General features: G+C 33.3%; 1 protein-coding gene across 2 annotated transcripts in view; it reads right to left on the reverse strand.

Moving 5' to 3' along the window:
- Positions 1–21330, reverse strand: part of PDS5B (PDS5 cohesin associated factor B) — a 195303-nt gene that overhangs the window by 49804 nt on the left and 124169 nt on the right. For both annotated transcript variants that reach the window (XM_080799689.1, XM_080799688.1), the window contains exons 18-21: positions 18475–18580; positions 15427–15587; positions 3884–4007; positions 1081–1239 (exon numbers count right to left, since the gene is read on the reverse strand). In XM_080799689.1, the coding sequence (XP_080655815.1) occupies positions 1081–1239; positions 3884–4007; positions 15427–15587; positions 18475–18580 (550 nt within the window). The remainder of the gene's footprint in view (positions 1–1080; positions 1240–3883; positions 4008–15426; positions 15588–18474; positions 18581–21330) is intronic.

Here is a 21330-nt window from a genome sequence, read left to right on the forward strand (position 1 = left end):
GTATATTTTTCTGATACATTTCATCTCAACAAATTTTTTTCACTAAAGAAAACACAGTAAAGATCCAGAAAATTTTAAACACATGATTAGCATACATGACCTAAAGAACATGAAATACCATACTTAGGGGAAGAAAAGTGAGGGACACAGCTAAAGAACACAGCCACAGCCACAGATGTAGGTAATTAACACAGGAGCTACGTGTCTTAAATTACAGGGCCCTAGTCAACTAATGTTAAACAGCCACAAATCATTAGAGATCTAATACATACAATTATCTCGACTATTATCCCCATAAACTATTTTCCATAACAAATTTGTTTAAAAGTGTTAATAGTATTAAATTAATATAAGAATGACAGATATGAAACACGTAGTAATACAGATATATACTGCAAGAATTATAACTGTATTTTAGGAGAAACTTTATCTTATACTTCTTTTAATTCACCAAAGAACTCAGTATAGTGCTAGCACACTATAGACACAAAACTGATAGTTATATATGTTGTCTGCACATGCACGTTTATGTGTGTAGGTTTGTGTGAATACACATAAATATGCACACACATACATACAACCCCATGTGACTGTAAGGCGTCAGTTCTCCCACATCCAAACAAGCACTGCCCCAAAGACAAACGGAAGACAGACAAAATCACTATTTCTTTCCTTATGTTTTCTCCCAATCTCTTCTAATGCTCTACTATATGAAGGGAAAGAAAGAACTATTGTCATGACAACCATACTGTGAACTAGCTTGTCAGTCTTCACGTTTTTTTAAAATAGATGTCATTAATAAAGTTAACCTACTGTAAAGATGAAAAAGAACCAAATGATACTTTGTATTTATCAAGGAATGCACTGCAGGTTACAGGCCTATGCTCAACTATAGAGATGTTTCCATGTTGTTTTAATTCTAATGGAGGTAACAACAGCATGTTAAAAAAAGACAGGAAAACCTAAAAGAAGGCAGGTAAATGGAAGTGTTATTTCCATCATTTCACTTCTCCCTTTGTTGAATAAAAAATTTTAGAAGAAAACAATGTGAAGAACACAAGTCTAAATAATATCAATTACCCGATCATTCATGAGAAGATCTTTCACAATGAAAGTAGCTACCAAGGACTTCAAAGGAGCAGCAAATTGATCAGGTGCAAGGAGAGCAATATGCCCAATAGTAACCAACGGTGTTATAAGATGTTCCAGGTTGCTTGGATCTAGGCTCTTATGCAGAGGCTGAAAATGAGAAAAGGAAAACACATTCAACTCTATGAATATGCAAATAAACTATTCACGTATTTCATGTTCAAATATTTAAAAAAATTACAAAAGTTTCAAGACGTATACATGGTGTAAGTAGTAGCTTAAGCTTACATTTAAACTCCTATAGGTTATTTATGTTTAAAAGGCATCACATTTAAATATTGTCAGTTTTTGCCCAAGTCGTATCTTAGCAGTAGATAAAAAAAAAAAAAAACTTCAGCATGGAGAATCATATTATGTATATTTTATGACTACAAACATGAACATGGGAAACTGCTAGGGCTCACCAATATCCACTTTTGTTCTACTTCCTGGGCAAAAGGACGCCTATACATACACACAGCATCATCTGCAGCTAGATGAGAATATGTGAATAAACTCTGGTTAACAGACTGTCAGTACAAGTGAGGTACGCGTGCCTGCACTGAGGCAAGTATGAGAAGTGTATCTTCTCTGTGTTCTCTCTCTTTACTCACTGGCAGGCTTAATACCAAAGGATCCAGTGAGACTTAAAGAGAAGCCAATTGTCAAAAAAAAGTCTATGTGCCTAAACCACTGATTAGAATGCAATCCAAACACCCAAGGGGACTTTTTTTCAGGAGCCAGAAATAAGCTTTTATTATAGAGAGTCACATGCATTCTTGTGGATTTTTGTAGCATCAAATATTAAGTACCATAACTAATGAAATTTTTATTTTTCTGATAGAAAACTCTATCATTAATACACATTTTGCCATGACAAAAGAATGAGACTCTTCATATACCCATATAGAATAATATCTAAAATGAAATATTAAATTTTTAAAATAGAGAAGTCAGAAGAGTGACTATAGTATAATATCACTGGCATAAACAAAGAGGGAAGGGGACAAAATGTAAGTGTGTGAGTGTGTATGTGTGTGTGTCTGTGTGTGTGCATGCACGTGCACATACATATGTGTATTATATTACTTATATGTGAATAAATACTGTCCAGAAAAGTATATTAGAAACTGGTAACAGATTACCTCTGGGAATGAGAACTGGGTGGCTAGGGATACAGGGCTGAGGTGGAGGAGAAACTTACTATTTTACTATTTGGATTTATTTTGTGTGTTTTCATTTGGGAGCAAGTAAATACATCATCAAAAATTTTAGTGACACTTAATAGAGTCGATGCTGTCCTCCCATACCAAACACCAAGAATTCTAGGCTTGAAAAACAATACTAAATTGTTCTTCCCCAACATCTTAGGGTAATGTGAGGCTTCTTTTAGTCAAAAGCATATTTAAATAAGTTTGCTTCTTGCTATTCTTGATGACTTCCCTTAATACTTCCATTGTACACCTAAATGCCAGCTTGTTTAGATTATGAATAAAAATATGACCATGTAGTTTTTTTCAATAGTGAGTGTGATAATTTTACACAATAAGGTAATAAAGTCATTTCTGGAAAAGCAGTATTAATAGTCAGACCCTGGATTAATAGTAATCTCATGAAGGCCAGACAGATCTATAAAATCTTTTCTCAGAAAGCTAGCAAACCTGTATATTATAGCAAAGGGTTACAGATTAGGTTATGGTAAAGATAAAACAAAATATCAGATATGTAATATCAAAATGAAAATAAAAGTACCCTACAAATTCAAGTTACTATCAGCATTACCCTACTCCTCATCACCACTGAAAGGAACTGAAAGAAGATTAATCAAGAAAAACAAAAGCTTTCTAAATCAACATGAATTCATTAAAGTCATTCTGATATACAAAAACAGACCACAAAAAAATCTCCATTCCACAATGCACAAAATTTAAAATAAATTATTTACTACATACAGCAAGATGATATATGATAAAGACAACTACTTTAATTCCTTGTTCAGGTCTTTAGCATAATACATGAAAATATGAAAAAGTTAGCATAAATGTTCTAAAACAGTAGCTTCAGCATAATTTCCAAACTGTTTTCATTTCACTCAAGGCTACTGAACTAAAATTTTAAGTTTGGATTTTATGTAACAATGCTAAATATCTAATAAGAATACTAAAGATAGCTCCAGATTACAACAGATTAAAAAATGCAATGCTTAAATAACACAATAGTAATTTAAAGGGTAGAAAAAATAATATGAAATATGTACTTAAATATCATCCATCTGATATAAAATCAGGTCAGTGGTTATGTAAGTATAAATTTATTTGTGTTTTATATACCAATTATTTGTCCTATACTATACCAATTAGTATTGACAAAGTTCCACATACTTCAGCAGTATCTTATAAACAGAACTTTAATTTTCAAACCTATAAGCTGAAAGAATCATCTTTTAACTTACAAAATCATCTACTATCTACTATCAATATATATGATTTTTATGTAGTTATTAGCAAAAAATAGTTTCCTAATCCTAAATGTATAATGTCAAAAATATTATATAATTGATTTCTGTACTTGTTAGTACTAAACGTCTGAATAATCAGATATTGTCATATTTTAACCACTCATCAAAATTGATTATACTGATTCAAATTCTGAAAACATATTATAAAATGATACATTTCCAAATGTGAACATTCTATAAAATCATTAATATGTGTTTTTTAACCACAAATTATCAAACAATTTTTTTTCTTTTTACCTCAAATATCTGTGCAAACTGGGTCTCTTTACTAGAAAATATCGCATGGATACAATGAATGGCATATTTGGCTTGGCGGGGGGGTCCTTTTTTAGATTTGTGATGTAAAACAGGAAGCAAAGCTCTAAAAAAAAAATAAAGAAAAACAATAAACCAGAAAAATCAGCAAGACTCCATTAGATACTTCACCATTCGTATTTTTTTAGGTAATGTCTTTTAAGAACAAAAACATCTACCTGAACTCATTTTCAATTGTCTCTAATTTTGCTTCATAAATGGCTACATTAAAAACACCATCCAAATACAAGGTTCCCCCCCCCTCCTTTTTATTTAACAATTCTAAATGGAAATGTGCAGGGCAACCCATTTCTTCTTAATGTCAATCCCATTAGTCTTTTTCATTCTCACTGCTATCACTCCAGCTAAGCTGCTGCCACCTTATACTAAGACCACTATAATGGGACCTAAACTGTTTCTCAAGTCTCTTCCTTCTCTGATTCACCTTTCACTTCATACCAGCACAACCTACATAAAGAGAAATCTGATTATAAAACCTATACAAATTAAGTGTTTACTATGTTATCAGGCACTATTAAAAGTCCTAAATGCTTGCCTTCATGCTATCAGCATATTAGGGACAAAACAAATTATAATATATAAACTAGTAAAATATGTGTTATGTCAAATTATGGTAACTGCTGTGGAATAAAAAAAAAAAAAAGAAAAAGAGGACAGAATAGGGAGTAGGGAGTGGTATGTATTACAATTTGAAAGAAGGTGATTACAGAAGACCTTTCAGATAAAGTAACACTTGAGCAGAGTTCTGAGGGAAGTAAGGAGCAAGTCATGTAACTACCTGGAAGAACATGTAGGTACGGTATCATTATACTACACAAAAACTTAGAATGAATACTGAATACAGCAGGATCTCTTGGCTCAACTATTTATTCAAACATCTTACACTGTAAGCAACTTCTGAATCCACCTCTTGCCCAATAACCAACCCAGTGTTTCAGTACTAAGAATTCAGATATATAATTAATTCATTACAGTAAGACACCAGCAGCAAAGTATAATAAAAAGATAAGTGACAAACTGAGGGGAAATTCTGCATTTCGTTTCACAAAGAAAGGGTTAATATCCCTAACATAAATTCTTTCTACAAATACAGAATGACCAGCAATATCATGGACAAATGGGTTGGTCATAAAAAAAATAGAAAGCACTTCAAAAAGTAGATACACAAATTACCCTATGATGTGCAAAAAGATGTTTACTTTCACTCATTTACAAAAATATATATATGAATTGAAACTATACTAAGACGTCTGCTTCACATGATGACAGTTTATCTGAGATGGGACATCCTCTCCTAACTTAAGCAAGCAGGGAACAGACAAATATATGAAAGGTTTTAGACACTGGGCAACAGGCAGCACATGACTATAATCCCTAAAAGATGGGAAACACACGAGAAGAGCCTTAAAACTATCCCCACTTACTGCATGCAAAGCTCCAGACTGCCATGTAGGGCAAAGTAACCCAATTAGAGCCTGGTGGTTGCACAGAGTTGAGAGAGACCGAGATGGGAACTGAGGCACCTATAATTTCTAGGGCAGAGTTCCACAGAGGAGGGAGCTACAAAGACAGCAAGAGAGCTTGAATTCTGCATATCCACAGAGGGGTGTCCCAAGTCACTGGCTGAATAATGATCAGTGCCATGCATGAGAAAAGAACTTCCTGAGACCAGGAAAAGAACACTGGAAAGTAAGCCAAAAAATACCCTGACACATGCAAGGCTGCTAGTGATTCACGTTTCCACCAGCCACAGTAGAAAGACCTTGTAATATGTAACCAGGAAAAAAATTCATCAACAGAAATAGGTCCAGAAGTGATACAGGTGACAAAATTAACAAAGACATTAAAACCGCCATTATGAATATGCTCCACATGCCCAAGAAGAAAACATGAACATGATGAGAACAGAAATGAAATACATTAAAAAGACCTAAATGGAACTACTAAATATGAAAAACACAAAGCCTGCAATGAAAAATACACTAGTAAAATCAAAAGTAGATTATATGTTACAGAAGAAAAAATCAGTGAACTTGAATACACAGCAATAGAAACTATGTAAAATAAAACAAAACAAAACAAGAGATGGGGAAAAAATACGAACAGGGCATCAGTGACCTGCAAGACATTATTAAGTAGTCAAAAATACACGCAACCAGAGTCCCAGAAAACAAAGAGGTAAGGAGGGGAGAACAGAAAACAAATTTGAAGAAATTATAGCACAATTTTTCCAAATCTGTTGGAAATAGACCCACAGTCCCCAAAATCTCAACAAGCCTCAAGCAGAAGAAACATAAAGTAAACCATTCCAAGATAGACCATTATGGTAAAAACAGTGATAAAGAAAAAAAAAATCTTAAAACACTGTCTAAAAAAAAAAAAAAAAATTACATACATACAGAGAAATACTACATACAGAGGAACACTTCATCAAAATCTATCCAGTCCAGAAAATAATGGAGTGACATCTTTTAGGTAAGAAATGAGAATAACTATCAACCTACAATTCTATTCTGAGGAAAAAATGTCTTTCAAGAATGAGGGCAAGGGGGCGTCTGGGTAGCTCAGTGGGTTAAAGCCTCTGCCTTCAGCTCAGGTAATGATCCCAGGGTCCTGGGATCGAGCCCCACATCAGGCTCTCTGCTCAGCAGGGAGCCTGCTTCCTCCACTCTCTATGCCTCCTTCTCTGCCTACTTGTGATCTCTGTCAAATAAATAAATAAAATCTTAAAAAAAAAAAAAAGAATGAAGGCAAAATAAAGATTTTTTTTCAGACAAAGAAAAACTGAGTTAAGTACTTAAAAGCAGAACTATACAATAAGCAATATTAAAGTTATTCAAGAAGAAAATGATACCAGATGAAAATATGGATATCTAAAAAAATAAAGACTAGGTGCCTCCTTAGCGCAGAAGGCAGCGTGTCAGTCTCATAAAAAAATGAAGACCAACAGAAATGGTAATGTATGTATTCAAATAAATCTGAGCATGGTATTTTAAAAAGACAATAAGTTATTTGGTCACATTTGGAGGATGCTAGTAAACTCACTATTTTGAACACTGTTCTTTAACACACAAAAAACAACAGCATTTAATCTGCCTTTCCTAAACAGATGCAACACTGGGGAACCAGAAAATAGATAAGAAGTTCCTCTTTCTAAAAGTATTCGGCTTGTAGTGAAGAATGACAGAATATCACCATTAATTACTAAGTCTCATCAGTTACTAACATCATAAAAAGAGAAGTAACCATATATCATGTGCCTCCTGACAGAAAAACATACCACCATCTATAAAGTGGTTCTATAACAACAAAAAATTTGAACTGGCATCCGACCAGGCCTCTGCATTGAACTATCAATTTACAGAAAATATAAGGAACCCATTAAAATATGCCAAAGGCATACAATTAGCAAAAACCAGTCTATATGAAACTCTGTAAGAGAAACCCGATTTCTTTATCAAATACAAAGAGAAAAAGAGAATTGGAGGGGGAGCCTACAGGAAACAAAGCACTTTAAGAGATTTATCAACAAATAACAATGTGGATCCTGATTTTTAAAAAAACTTTAAAAATTACATTTTTTAGAAAATTAGATATTATTAACATTAAACAACTGATGTTAACTATGTGATAAAGGCATTATGCTTTTTTTTTTAAGAGTTCTTATCTTTTAGAGATACTTAGATTTTACAGATGAAACAATATGTATAGTCCGTCATTTGCTTTCAAACATAAGGAGAATGGGGAGTACATAAATTATAAATTAATCAAAAGCAGCTGTTTAAGTTATTCATACATAAGCTAGTTATTGGATACATGGGAGTTCATTATAATATTCTAGCTACTTCAATGTTTGAAAATTTCAGTAATAAAATATATAAGAAGTAGAGTCTCACCAAACAATCCTTTTAGTCTATGGTTTGTGGCTTCTTTGTGACATGAAAAATTATTAACTGCTGGTGACTTCAGTAACTACACTCCCTAGATAAGACGTGTCTTCTCATAGATCAGACTTGCCAATTCAAACATCCGTAATCCCTTTTCTCAGTAATTAAGAGAAAATTACAGGTCACACACATGTAAAAAGCAATCTGGGTTGGAATTTTTAAAGACAGAATGAGAAATTTTAGGCTCATCCAATGTTTTGCATACTCATTTAAACAGAAAAACAGAAATAAACCAAAACAATAAAAAAAGAAGAAAAAACACTTTCAAGAATTCTAAAGTACGAGGCAGAGTCTGAGATGTTAGTGAAATGTAAATAAAACTATCTTCTGATCGCTTTTCTACTACTAAGTTCCTATTAAAAGAAATACTTTATTCCCTTGCTAAATTGATTTTCCAATTCAAGGTTTTTTTCCCCTGATGATAATCATACACATGTAGAAAACACAAACAATACTGAAAAACACGTTTAAGTACTGAAGAAAACACTCAAAATTCCACTACCCTAAAATAATTACTATTAACATTTTAGTGAATATATGTCTAAAATTTCCCTTACATGCATACATATATTAAGTAAATGAGGATACAAAATACAAAGTATTTGGAAACATTTTTTTCACCAACAATGCTGGAGAGAACCTCCTGTGTCAATTTTAATGGCCATATGGCTCTTTAGTGGATAGCTATACCATAACTACTCTAACCAGTCTAACCTGATGAGCATTTAAATGTTTTGGATTTTTTTTTTCATCTTAACAAAACCACGAACATCCTTATGCTAGTTATTTACATACTGTTTCTGAGCTTTAAGGTTTAAGCCTCTCATAATCTGCTCTGAGATCCTGGAGATATAAATCTGAAAATTACATTTCCTAGACTCCCTCAAGAGCTGGCTTCATGTTAGGTTCTTCCAATAAGAGACCCCAGAGCTTCTTCAGGCATTCTGTGCAGTAGTTTCACCACTCCCCCAGCAACAGCTAGGATACTCCTACAGTGTCAGCTGGTTAGGTGATATTGACAGGGCTCTTCCATCCAATGGCAGTTCTTAACACCACTTCTCTCAATTGTTCCTCCAGCCCTAAGGGTGGTTGCAGCTTCCAGCAATTCATAATCTCTGGGTTACCAAAGCAACCTGCTGCTCTTTCATCCTTCAAACATCTGTATTAATTAATTTATGTTTAAAATACCTGATATGCGGGGCACCTGGGTGGCTCAATGGGTTAAAGCCTCTGCTTTCAGCTCAGGTCATGATCCCAGGGTGCTGGGATGGAGCCCCACGTCAGGCTCTCTGCTCAGCAAGGAGCCTGCTTTCCCCACTTCTCTCTCTGCCTGCCTCTCTGCCTACTACTTGTGATCTCTGTCTGTCAAATAAATAAATAAGAAAAAAATCTTGAAAAAAAAAATACCTGATATGGTTTCTGTTTCTCTGACTGGGCCCTGACCCACATAATCATTAGGTAGATATCTTTTCTAATTATCTCTGGGGTAAGTTCCTGCAAATGAAACTGCAGTGCTGAAGACTGCACGCATTTTAAGTTTGTATGTATTACCACACTACCAACTCAGAAAAGCTGAATCAATTTATAATCCAATCAAGAAAGCACTGTTGGAATGCTAGCTAACACTGGTTACAGCACATACATGTTTTTATTTGTATTTGCCTCAATTAGTATTAGTAGGCATAAATGCCTTTTCTTGTTTGATTTGAGGGGCTGGAAGGATTTCCAGTTTATGAAATTCCTGTTCATTTCCTTTGCTAGTATTCTACTCTAAAACCTGTTATATTTCTGTTAAGAGTCTTTATATATTAAAGATACTTTTTCTAAGTTATGCATATTAAAAATAATTCCCCAGGGTACCATTTGCATTTCTAACTTATTTCATGATTTTTGCTTTTATCTAAATGGTGTTCTCCCTCACTAAAATATAAGGGCAGAGTTTGTTCATTTCAACAGAACCTTATATACTCCAGTACCTCATATACAGTAGGGATATATAAATATATTTTAACAAGCGGATATTTAATTATACAATCCATCAATATTTCATGACTTGGTATTAGCATCCCTTCAATCACAAAAAAAAGGAGTTATAGAAATGTGGTTATTAATACTTTTATTAATTCATTTTATATATTTAAAATCTTTGAAAATCTTGGACTCATCTCAAATTTATGAAAAACCAAGATAAGCAGTCTATATTGATTTTTCCTTTCAAAACAGCTTGCCAGTTATTTAGTGGGTAATATAACTTTTCCTAACTAATTCTTTCATTAAATATTATATTCCTCCACTCACTATTATAAGGTTGCAAGTTTCTTGTATAGTTCATTCCTAGCCTTTCTGGTTTTTACTCCTACAATATTTTCAAAACAATTGTTAGTGGTATATAAGGAAAGCTCTGGATTTTTACACACTTATTTTGGCTACCGTGGTTTTGGTAGTTTTTCAGTTGGATTCCCTTGGATTTTCAATGAAATACCATGATAACTTTGCTTTCTCCTTTCCAGCAATGTACCTATTACTTTTATTTAATTATATTGGCTAATGCTTCTAAAGCAATGTTAAATCATGGCAGAGATGGTGTATTTTCCTCATTTTCTTCCTAATTTTACTGGGAATGCTTTTGGAGTTTACTATAGGATAATGCTTATTGGTTTGAGACAAATTTATATTACAAAAACACTTAATCTTATTTTACTGGGTTTAATTAAAAATAAGACACATTTTTTTATCAAAAAAATAAGACACACTTTTAGCATCTATCAGAATGGCCTACTATGTGCCCTTTACCCTTTTACTCAATTTTATAATAAATAATAACATGAATATTAGGCTTACTAATACCAACCTTCACATTGACCATAATATATATTTTTTAAATTTTTTGAAAAAGATTTTATTTATCTGTGAGAGAGATCACTGGTGGGGGTGGGGCAGGCAGGGGTGGCAGGGAAGAGGGAGAAACAGATTCCCCACTGAGCCAGAAGCTAGGAGCCCAGAGCCCTACAGGGGCTGGACACGGGGCTCAATCCCAGGACCCTGAGATCATGACCTGAGCCAAAGTGACTGAGGCACCCAGGCACCCCAGCCATAGCTTATCTTTGTTTTACTGTAGTAAACTCTCTTTTTACTAAAAATTTACTTATAATTTTTGCAGCAATATTAGTAAGATCTGTCTTAAGTTTTCTTTTGAAGGAATATCTGTTATCCAGTTTTAGCCTCCTGCTTGTTATCTTGGATTTATGAAAGAAGTAATCTGATTTTTTTTTTCCTATGCTTTAAACAATTAAAAAGAATTAGAATGCTTGGTTTCTCGTAGACCTGAAATACTTCCAATAACACACACTTCTACTGGCACTTTTCTCAAATTTTTTAAAATAATTACAGTCTAATTAGGTTTTCTCCCATTCTTCTTGAGCCAGTTTTATTTATTTACATCATCCTTAGGAGTAAAATCCAAGTTTTCAAATATTTAAACCATAGATATAAACGCATCTAAAATTTAAATAGAAAGAGAAGTGATGAGAAAAGACAATCCGATACGCAAACAAAAGGAAAACAAAAGTTGGATTTAAATGCGTAAGTAAAAGTGAATGCAAAGGGGGAAAGTATATACCTTGGTAGACAAGATTCACAATATAAAATGGTTAATTAACTCATTTCCTGAGTCTTTATGTCTTAAAAAATATCCTCCTTTAACCTTAAGCCCAACTTGGCTACTCAGGAAATTCTTCAGTTAATATTATTTTTTTGTCCCTGAAAACGCTCTAGCTGTTGAATCATTAATGTCAGAAATCTTATGTGGTTGAGAGAAGTGAACATCTTTCTTTTTCCACTGTACACAATACACTTCCTTTCCTTTGCTACTGATGTTTGTGAAATCACTTCTGTAATCCCCGAAAATTCAGTAAATTCCACCAAGATGTTCCTAGAACATGAGTCCTCTTGATCTCCAGATTGACATTTTCATTCATTCTAAACAAGTTTATTGTTTTCTGGGGTTTTTTTTTGTTTTGTTTTGTTTTTTTTTACTATTCTCCATTTTCCATTATTCTCTTGTTTCCTCCACAGAAACCAATTAGGACTTTTCAGTATCTGCAAATTATTTTCTTTAACTACCTTCATTTCTATACCCACTCTTTCCACGTTCTATGCAATTTCCTCATGCTCTATCTCTAGCTTACTAATTACATTTTTGATATTGTTTATTCTGCTCCTTGCTGCTCACAATAAATTATACTTTATAATACAAGTATGTTCCTGTGATCTTTTTTTTAAGATTTTTTTTTTAATTTATTTATCTGACAGACAAAGATCACAAGTAGGCAGAGAAGCAGGCAGAGAGAGAGGAGGAAGCAGGCTCCCTGCTGAGCAGAGAGGCTGATGTGGGGCTCAATCCCAAGACCCTGAGATCATGACCTGAGCCGAAGGCAGAGGCTTAGCCCTCTGAGCCACCCAGGCACCCCATTCCTGTGATCTTTATCCTTAGTTCTGCTACTCCTTTTATATATATTATTTTTGTTCTCTTATTTTTCCAGATATCATTTGCTGCTTAACTTTCTTGGCAGTTTAGAATGGTTTAAAATTGTCTTTTTTCTTAGAAAAACTCAATTCTCCCGAAGAGTGATTATCTGCTTTCTTTGGAATATTAAAATATCTGCTCAGGTTTCATATTTGTTAATTTATGTGCACTCTGTTAACTCATCTCTGAATAGAAGAAATTCTCTGGCTCTGCCATTTAAACACAAAGGCAAATATTATCTCCCTGATAACTGAACATCGGGTGCCTCTCTTTAAAAATTAACATCTAATAACTGATCTTTGGGTACCTCTCTTAAAAAATTAATATCAAAGCTCCCAATTCATTAATCAGTTGGCCAAGTGAGTAGCATGGAGGAAGGACCTGGAACTAAACGTAGTAAGTCCTTTATCTCTGTGTAATTTCTGAGTCTACTGAAACCCTGCCAGTGATGAGAACTAGCTAGCTCCACATGGACTATGGCTATATCCTATAAGAGGACTCTTAATTTTGGCATATCTGCCTACTCTGGGAGTGAGCCAGACTCAAGAGAGACAGGAGGAGTCAGAACAGAAACCATAGTACATCATCATTTTTGTTTAGTGGGGAAGCACACAATTTTTTCTGTGCCTGTAAAGTTGGTAGTAAGACATTTGCTTCACAATTCTACTCTAAGCCTCACCTCTAAGCTTAGCTCCTCCTGCTAAGGAAAACAGGTCAGCCCATAGAAAAATGGTGTGACCATCAAGTCTCTCCTTTAGTTCTAAGACAGCAGAAATGAGACTTTCCTTATTTCTCTCAAAGCCTGCCTGTACCTCAACCTCCTCCTCTAAATTAGCAAATGATAGAACACTTACTATTCTCTTGATTCTTTGGATTCAGGAATATGTGTATCAACTGTCAATGTTCTCACATTCAATTCACTCTGGATGACTTACTTAGCATAAATTCTGTTCAGTTTGTGGTAGCTTCCACTTAAGATACATTTTTTTTGGTTCTTCAGAATTATTTTGGTGAATTCAAGGGAAGATAATTTAATAAACACACAACTTTATCATTTTTCCTCAATATCCACTCACTCAACTTAATCATTTAAAACATAAAATATGCATACATATTTTATCTCCTGAAGACATATACTATGAACTACTTCATCAAGAACAGTGCATGCACACAACGCAGGTATTCAGTATCAGTTGATTTTCCTCATAAGAAACATCTGTAATATACTCAGCGTATAAATCAAATAATTGTAAGTACTTCAGTTTCATATTAAAGCAGCAGATGTTTTAAAATGTTTTAAAATGCCCTTTGCATTTAAATGTCCATCTTTCAATCTTGCTCTTGTAGTTCTACAAATATATCAAACGAAGCCTCTTTAAGATATAAAGTGTACTAGGAAAGAGTCTAGAATAAAAATAAAATCCTCCCAGTGAATAAATCAAACTAAAACTTACCCAAAACCCTATTTAAGAAAGGAACTATGCCATTAGGGATATGGTACCACAGGCATTCAGACAAATAGGTCTAAATTCAAATCTTCATTCTTCTACTTGCTAGCTATATGATCCAAAACCATTTACCTCAAGTGAATATCAGATTTCTCATTTGGAAGATTAGGATAATTTCTACACTTTATTAAACTGTTAATAGGTTTAAATGAGATAGTACAGTAAGTGGCATTCAGTAACATAGAGTTATGTATTGTTTGTGTATATCTCCAAACTGATCTCTGATCTGGAGAATCATAGCATCATTCAAAGGAAAATTCATGCTCTGCATTCCCTTAAAAATAAAGAAGTCAGTCTTATTTTTTCTTTGAAAGATTTTATTTATTTATTTGGGGGAGAGAGAGAGAGCATAAGCATGGGGGAAGGGCAGAGCAAGAGGGAGAAGCAGGCTCCCTACAAGGAGCTGGACTCAGAAATCGATTCCAGGACTCAGGGATCATGACCAGGGCATCATGACCAGAGCCAATGGCAGACGCTTATCAACTGAGCCATCAGGGAGCCCCAAGGAGTCCATTCTAAGCAACAAAGTTTCCTACTCTTGTCAAAGAGAATATGATTACAAAATTCTGGTATGTTTCAAAGATCATTTAAATAATGCCTTTGTCCTGGTAATAGTCTCTAAAATTAAGTTCATATGAACAAAAAGGAATAACAAAAAGTGTAACTGAGATTTTAAGAGCTACCTTTGTCCAGTCTCCTTCTGAGGTTTTTCATCCACATGCAGAAGCATGCTACCCCAACCACAACTAACTGGACTAGTGGCCAAGCCAGAAGAATGAGGTACATGTAAAACTAACCACCAAGGATTATGGCAAGATCAGAACCAACTATCAGATATACCCTCCAGGAACAGGGTAGAGAGATGCATATAGAGAAGTAAGCAGGGATCCATAGAAAATGAAGACTTATTGTTTTGATGTATCACAGAATCTTGAATAATGAACCAACATTAGAAATCCCAAGAATAACAGCACAATTTCCAATTTTTGGAAATACTGAAACACATACAAAAATACACTGCTGTATGGATGTTTATTCCATGCTTCCCTGAGTCAAATAAAGCACTGCTTCTGAAAATGTTCAATTCAATACCTTTAATCACAGAGTATAGTGAAGAGTCCTATGCACAGACCTGCTGAAACTCCCTTGAAATTTACCATTAGACCTTAAATTCACATTAGTTATTGATTCTATGCCACACTACATCAAGAGAATGTTTTACTATAAAATTGTTTTCATTAAAATATTTAAGCAAAATCAATGCTTCAGAAAGAAATGCCATGTTTGCTCCACATTTTCATGAATACCTCTAAAATACCAATCAGTGCTATCCCCCCAGAAAATGAGAATCTAAACTGAATGGTATAAACTTAAGATAACTGAGACACAATTTCCTCAAAACTTAAAAGATTCCAACTATTACATAAATCAAGAAACAGTAAATTATTTGTCCGTTTTCTAAATTATTTACCAGAATAAACTTACGATCTGATATGTGGGAAATCTTCTTCAATTTTGCTTCCTGTGTTTTTAAAAATTTGGAGTGCAGCTTCTGCTACTTTTTCATCATCCATTTTCAGACAAGCCAGGAGAGATTCAAATGTTTCAGCAGAATGAAACGAGATGGGATGTGTAAATGAAAGTACCTTAAAAAATGAGTCACAAAAATGATCTGTAAGCCTTTTTCATTTTTACAATATAAATCCAAAATATTACATACTGGAAATACTCAAAGTAAATATAAAAAGAATTATGCTAATAAGTACATGAAAGCACTACAAATTTAAAACTTAAACATGTACCAGATATGTTCCAGTGTAGGAAGACTGCATGATCTAACAAAGTCCTTTCTTTCAAAATTAAATTACTCAATATAATTCTACTCAAAATAATTTAGATTTTGGTTAATGTTTGGGTTTTTTGGAGGAGGATGAGAATAGAATTTAACAAAGGAGAATTTAACAAAGGAGGAGAGGGAATTTAACAAAATAGCTCTAGTCTTCTAAATAAAGAGAGAGAAGAGACTAATAGAAGAGACTATTAGAAGAGACTAATAACATTTTTGGAAAAAAGTTCTCCAGAAAAGAGGGTAAAACAACAGATCATAAAAGATATCGTAACATTTACACCTGTTACCATTACCAAATCAACATGGTACTAACATCAGAAGAAACAAAACAGAAAAAGTAAAACTTTTTAGTCCAAGCATATATAAGAACTTGGATTACATAGAGTAATATAAAGAAGGAACAGAAAATGAAAATAGATGGGATTTTTAATAAATAGTCTCTGATAAAAATACACAGCTATTTGGAGACAATCCAATTAGATCCTCCCCCACGATATATACTTTCAAAATATATTTCAGATGGGTTATATTTTAAAGATTTTTTTTTTTTTTAATTTGATAGAGATCACAAGTAGGCAGAGAGGCAGGCAGAGAGAGAGGGAGAAGCAGGCTCCCCGCTTGTAAAAACAAGCAAGCAGGAGAAAAATACATTAAGTATAATGCTGTATTTGTAAGATTCAGAAACAAGAAAAATAAGTGATGTTACTTAGGGATACAGAGATAGACACAGATGATAAAAAACGGACAATAAGAGAATGAATAATAAACCCCAAATAACAGAACAATTCAGAACAATTATACCTGGGGGAAGTGAATCACGGAAAAAAACTACTCAGGGAACTTCAACAGTATCGTTAGTACTCTATTTGAGTCAGCATCTTATTTACTTTTCACTGTATTCACCTTATTACTGTACCTTATAACTTACATAAAAAACAAAATGTATTCTATAATATATATCAAATATGTCCTATAAAAAAGGAGAACAAAAAAATTCAAATCAGTTAAAAAACAAAAAAACTGAGATGTCAGTAGAAAATGAACACAAGATTAAAAAAGAGAGAGAGAAAACAAACAGGATAAAAATAATGAATTCACCATAGGAAAAACACTAATGATTATACCTCACTGCAATAACTACACGAATAAAAACATTATTTTTATTTATCAGATTAGAAAATCTCATTGAGATTTACAATATTCTATGTTCGTGAAGATAGGATAGGCACCTTCATTCACTGCTAACTGAATTATATATGGGTATAATTTTTCTGTAAAGGAATTTTATTAATTATATACATCTAAACTTTTTGAAAATTATTCTCGGGGAGGAGTCAAGATGGCAGAGAAGTAGCAGGCTGAGACGACATCGGGTAGCAGGAGATCACGTAGATAGCTTATCTAACCATTGTGAACACCTACAAATCCAATGGGAAATTGAAAATTATTCTCTTTATGTTCCAGTATTTAAAAAAAGAAGACATCAGCAAGGGATCTTTGATATATTTATCCTTGTATCATTATAAGAAGAATAAAATTAGAAAAATCTAAATATCAAGGGAAATAGTTGGGAACTCTATGGCCACTGCAAAAGTGGACTAATCACCATTTCAAAAAATAATGTTTTTTATATTTTTACTATGAGTCAGATACTGTGCTTGGAAACTTATGTACATGACTTAATTAAGTCCTCTGTGAGATAAGGGCTATTATTATCTCTAATACAGATGCGGAAATAGAGGCAATGAACTTGCCCAAAAGCATCCATCTAATAAATGACAGCCATAAATCAGATCTGTTTTTTGACACTCTTAAAACACTTCCTTAAAAAACACTGGTAAAAGTGTTTATAATTTAATAAGGGAAAATAGTCAAGATACAAAATTGTATATATTCAGTCTGATCTCAACTACATAAGTGTGCGTTTTCTTCAAGATTAAAAGGAAAATAAAAGGAATGTTTATGTGTGATAGGCTTATGAATGTTTTCTTCTTTATAATTTTATATTTTCTAAGTTGTCAATAATTAGCTGATATTTTTATAATAAGTAAAAGGCAGCAGTATATTTTAGATAACAAAAGATAAAATGAAGTTTTAGGAAGAATTTGGCTCCATGTTTGGTAGGGCTAGCACTTTCTTTGCTCACTAATGAAGACTTCAAATTATAGTCCACTAATTTTTTTTTAAATTTTTTGGTAAAGATTTTATTTATTTATTTGACAGAGAGAGACATAGCAAGAGACGGAACACAAGCAAGAGAGCAGCAGAGGGAGAGAGAGAAGCAGGTTTCCCGCTGAGCAGGGAGCCCGATGTGGGGCTCAATCCCAGGACCCTGGGATCATGACCTGAGCCAAAGGCAGACACTTAACGACTGAACCACCCAGGCACCCCTATGGTCCACTATTTTAATATAATACTAATGTAATACTACTAGTAATGTAATGTAATGTACTAATGTAATGTAATACTAATATAGGTAGGCTATAGAATATAGTTTAAACCTGAAAATATTTAGCTTACATGTTAGAGAAAATGTGCAATTCCTAAATTACCTAAAATGATTGAGAAAATTTTACTTGTTTCTATAAAACCTTAAGAAGCAAATCTCAAGAATAAAAAATATATAGTGCATGTATGTTAAACAGTTATCTAATCGGCACTTAATTTCACCATAGCATATTTACCTTAAGCAGTTCAAGACCTGCCCTGATGGCTTGATCAGTTGGAACACCCTCATCTTCATCATCTGCTGTTCCATCTATTGATTTATTCACTTGCTTAATAAGAGCACTGAAGTATGACAAAAAAAATTGTCATATTTTCAACTGTTCTTTATTACTGATGTCTAAGAAAAATAATCATGAATATTTTCTATATATACCACATCCAAACACATAAAAATTTGACAAAGTTGTTTCCCAAACATCACGGCAAAACAAAAAATTATAATAGGTATTTTAAGATACTTCTTTTCAAAAACAGCATTTTTCCCGTCCATTCAAATGAAGTCCACATATTATGTGATTTGCTATTTTTTTTTTTGAAGATTTTATTTATTTATTTGACAGAGAGAGACCCAGCAAGAGAGGAAATGCAAGCAGGGGGAGTGGGAGAGGGAGAAGCAGGCTTCCTGCCAAGCAGGGAGCCCAATGCAGGGCTTGATCCCAGGACCCTGGGATCATGACCTGAGCCGAATGCTTAACAACTGAGTCACGCCTGTTTATTAATGCTACCTATATTTTTATTCTTGTATTTTCCATGGAAGAATTATGCCCAAACACATGAATAGGTGTTTTCTAATAATATGAAATTCATTACTGCTTGAGTAAATAGAACAAGCATACTGAAATAAGGAATAAATGGCAACATTAAGCAGTTTCAAAATATTTATCAAATAATACTAAGTGTCAGGCACTGGTGTGAGAGCCAAAAACACACAGGTCTGTTCCTGAAAAGTGTCAAAATACCTAGATAACAGATATATAATAAAACTTCACTAGAAATTAGAATAGATAAAAAGGAAACAATATGCTTTGAAATTTTCTTCTAAAAACATATCTAGGTTGTTTTAAAATAAACACTTATAATTTGATACCAATTATCTAAAATAGTCATTCACACTTTTAAATATTTGTTCTTTTTATAAAAAATAAATAACATACACCATCGTTAGAGACATAGCATATGTATTAAATGCAGGAAAATTCAACTATTCAATGTTCTTAAAATGTTTAGTTGTTCTATGTTTCTACAAAAATATCATGAACTCAAACTGAAGATCAAGCTAGGAGTCAAACATATCTGTCTCCCTTGCAGGGTCCTCTTAAATTTATCAGACACTTTAGCAGCAGATATCTTTGAGAATGTTTTCTTCTTTTCTGCCCATTTTTCTTGATTAATCAACTGTCATAGCTCCAACTATCCCAAATAATATTTAAATATTTAGAAAATATTTTCATTATTTTCTCCCATGACAAAAAGCATGAATGAAGCTCTCAAATCTGGTGAGGGAAGGCCAAAAATTAGTAAGCAAATACTTAAAAAATATAATCAGGGAACAATAATGACTACAAAGTAGGCAAAAACAAGAAGTGAAATTCTTTAGCTAGAAAAGGAATGTCTGAAGAGATACAACTGAGCTAATAACCAAAGAACAGGAGCCAGTCATATAAAAATCTGTGAGAAAAAGCATTAACCTGTAAAACCAAAATTAATCAACTGAAAAACTATTAAAAAAAACACTAGTTCAGTGAAGTGATACCAACAAAACACAAAAAAATCAATAGTGCTTTTCTATATCAGCCAAAACCACCCAAAGAATACAGAGAGGGGAAAAATCTATTCACAATGACAAATTAAAATTATAAAATAAGTTTTACATGCACAGAATCTATGTGTAAACTCTACAATTACATGAAGGGGAACACAAGATTTGAATTAAATCCAGACAAGTCATGACATTTTTTCACTAAATCTCCAAATGTTATTAGGGGAACACAACTTGGTATGGGACAAGATTCAACAGATGCATTCTATGGTTCAACTGGAAAAATCAATTAACGTTTGGGAGCAGCCAATTAATTTTAGCGGGAGGGAGAAGGATGAAATTAACCAACAATTAACCAAAGAACTTTCTCAACAAAATAAAAATGTTTCATTAACACCTCAAAAGAAAAATGAACCAAAGCAAATATTCAGTAAGCATCCAAACCACACAAGAATTTATATGATAGTAAGGAAATAATTACAAATTAACTGGGAAGAATTTTTCAATAAATGGAGTTGATATAACTAGCTTCGATATGCTTTTTTAAAAACGAATGGATATCTACTTCCGTCTTACACTAAAATGAATTCCAAACTAATTAAAGATTTAAGTGGAAAAAAAATAACCACCTAGTATGAAAGGAAAGGCAGAAAAATCATAAAGGAAATAACTGATAGATTTAATAGTATTTATTATATATTTATACAAATTTAAAAGGCAACTGAACTAGATTAATAGCCTTATTTAATAAAGGATTTTTTTTAAGATGTATTAATTTATTTATTTGTCAGAGACAGAGACAGAGAGAGAAAGAGCAAGCACACACAAGCAGGGGGAGTGGCAGGCAGAGGGAGAAGCAGGCTCCCCACTGAGAAAGGAGCATGATGTGGGACTCAATCCAAGGACCCTGGGATCATGATCTGAGCTGAAGGCAGATACGTAACACTGACTGAGCCACCCAGGCCTCCCTTTATTTTATAAAGCATTCTTACATTCAATAAGAAAAAGACAAGTCCTCCAAGCCCCTCATAGGAAAATTTTTTAAAAAAACAATTAACCAAGAAATATATGGGGAAGAAAAATATTCAACTTTATTAGTGACACACTGTTATTTTTTTAAAAAGAGTATCACCATTTACTTGTGAAATGGCAAGGGCTGAAAAGGTTAATAACCACTATCAGGGAGAGTTAGGTGACCTGAACATTGACTACTGGTACAAGGGACTAAGAGTGGAATCTTTCTGGAGACCTAGTTTAATACTGTGGTGGTTAA

This window comes from Martes martes (genome assembly GCF_963455335.1).
Source record: "Martes martes genome assembly, chromosome: 3".
Taxonomy (NCBI): domain Eukaryota; kingdom Metazoa; phylum Chordata; class Mammalia; order Carnivora; family Mustelidae; genus Martes; species Martes martes.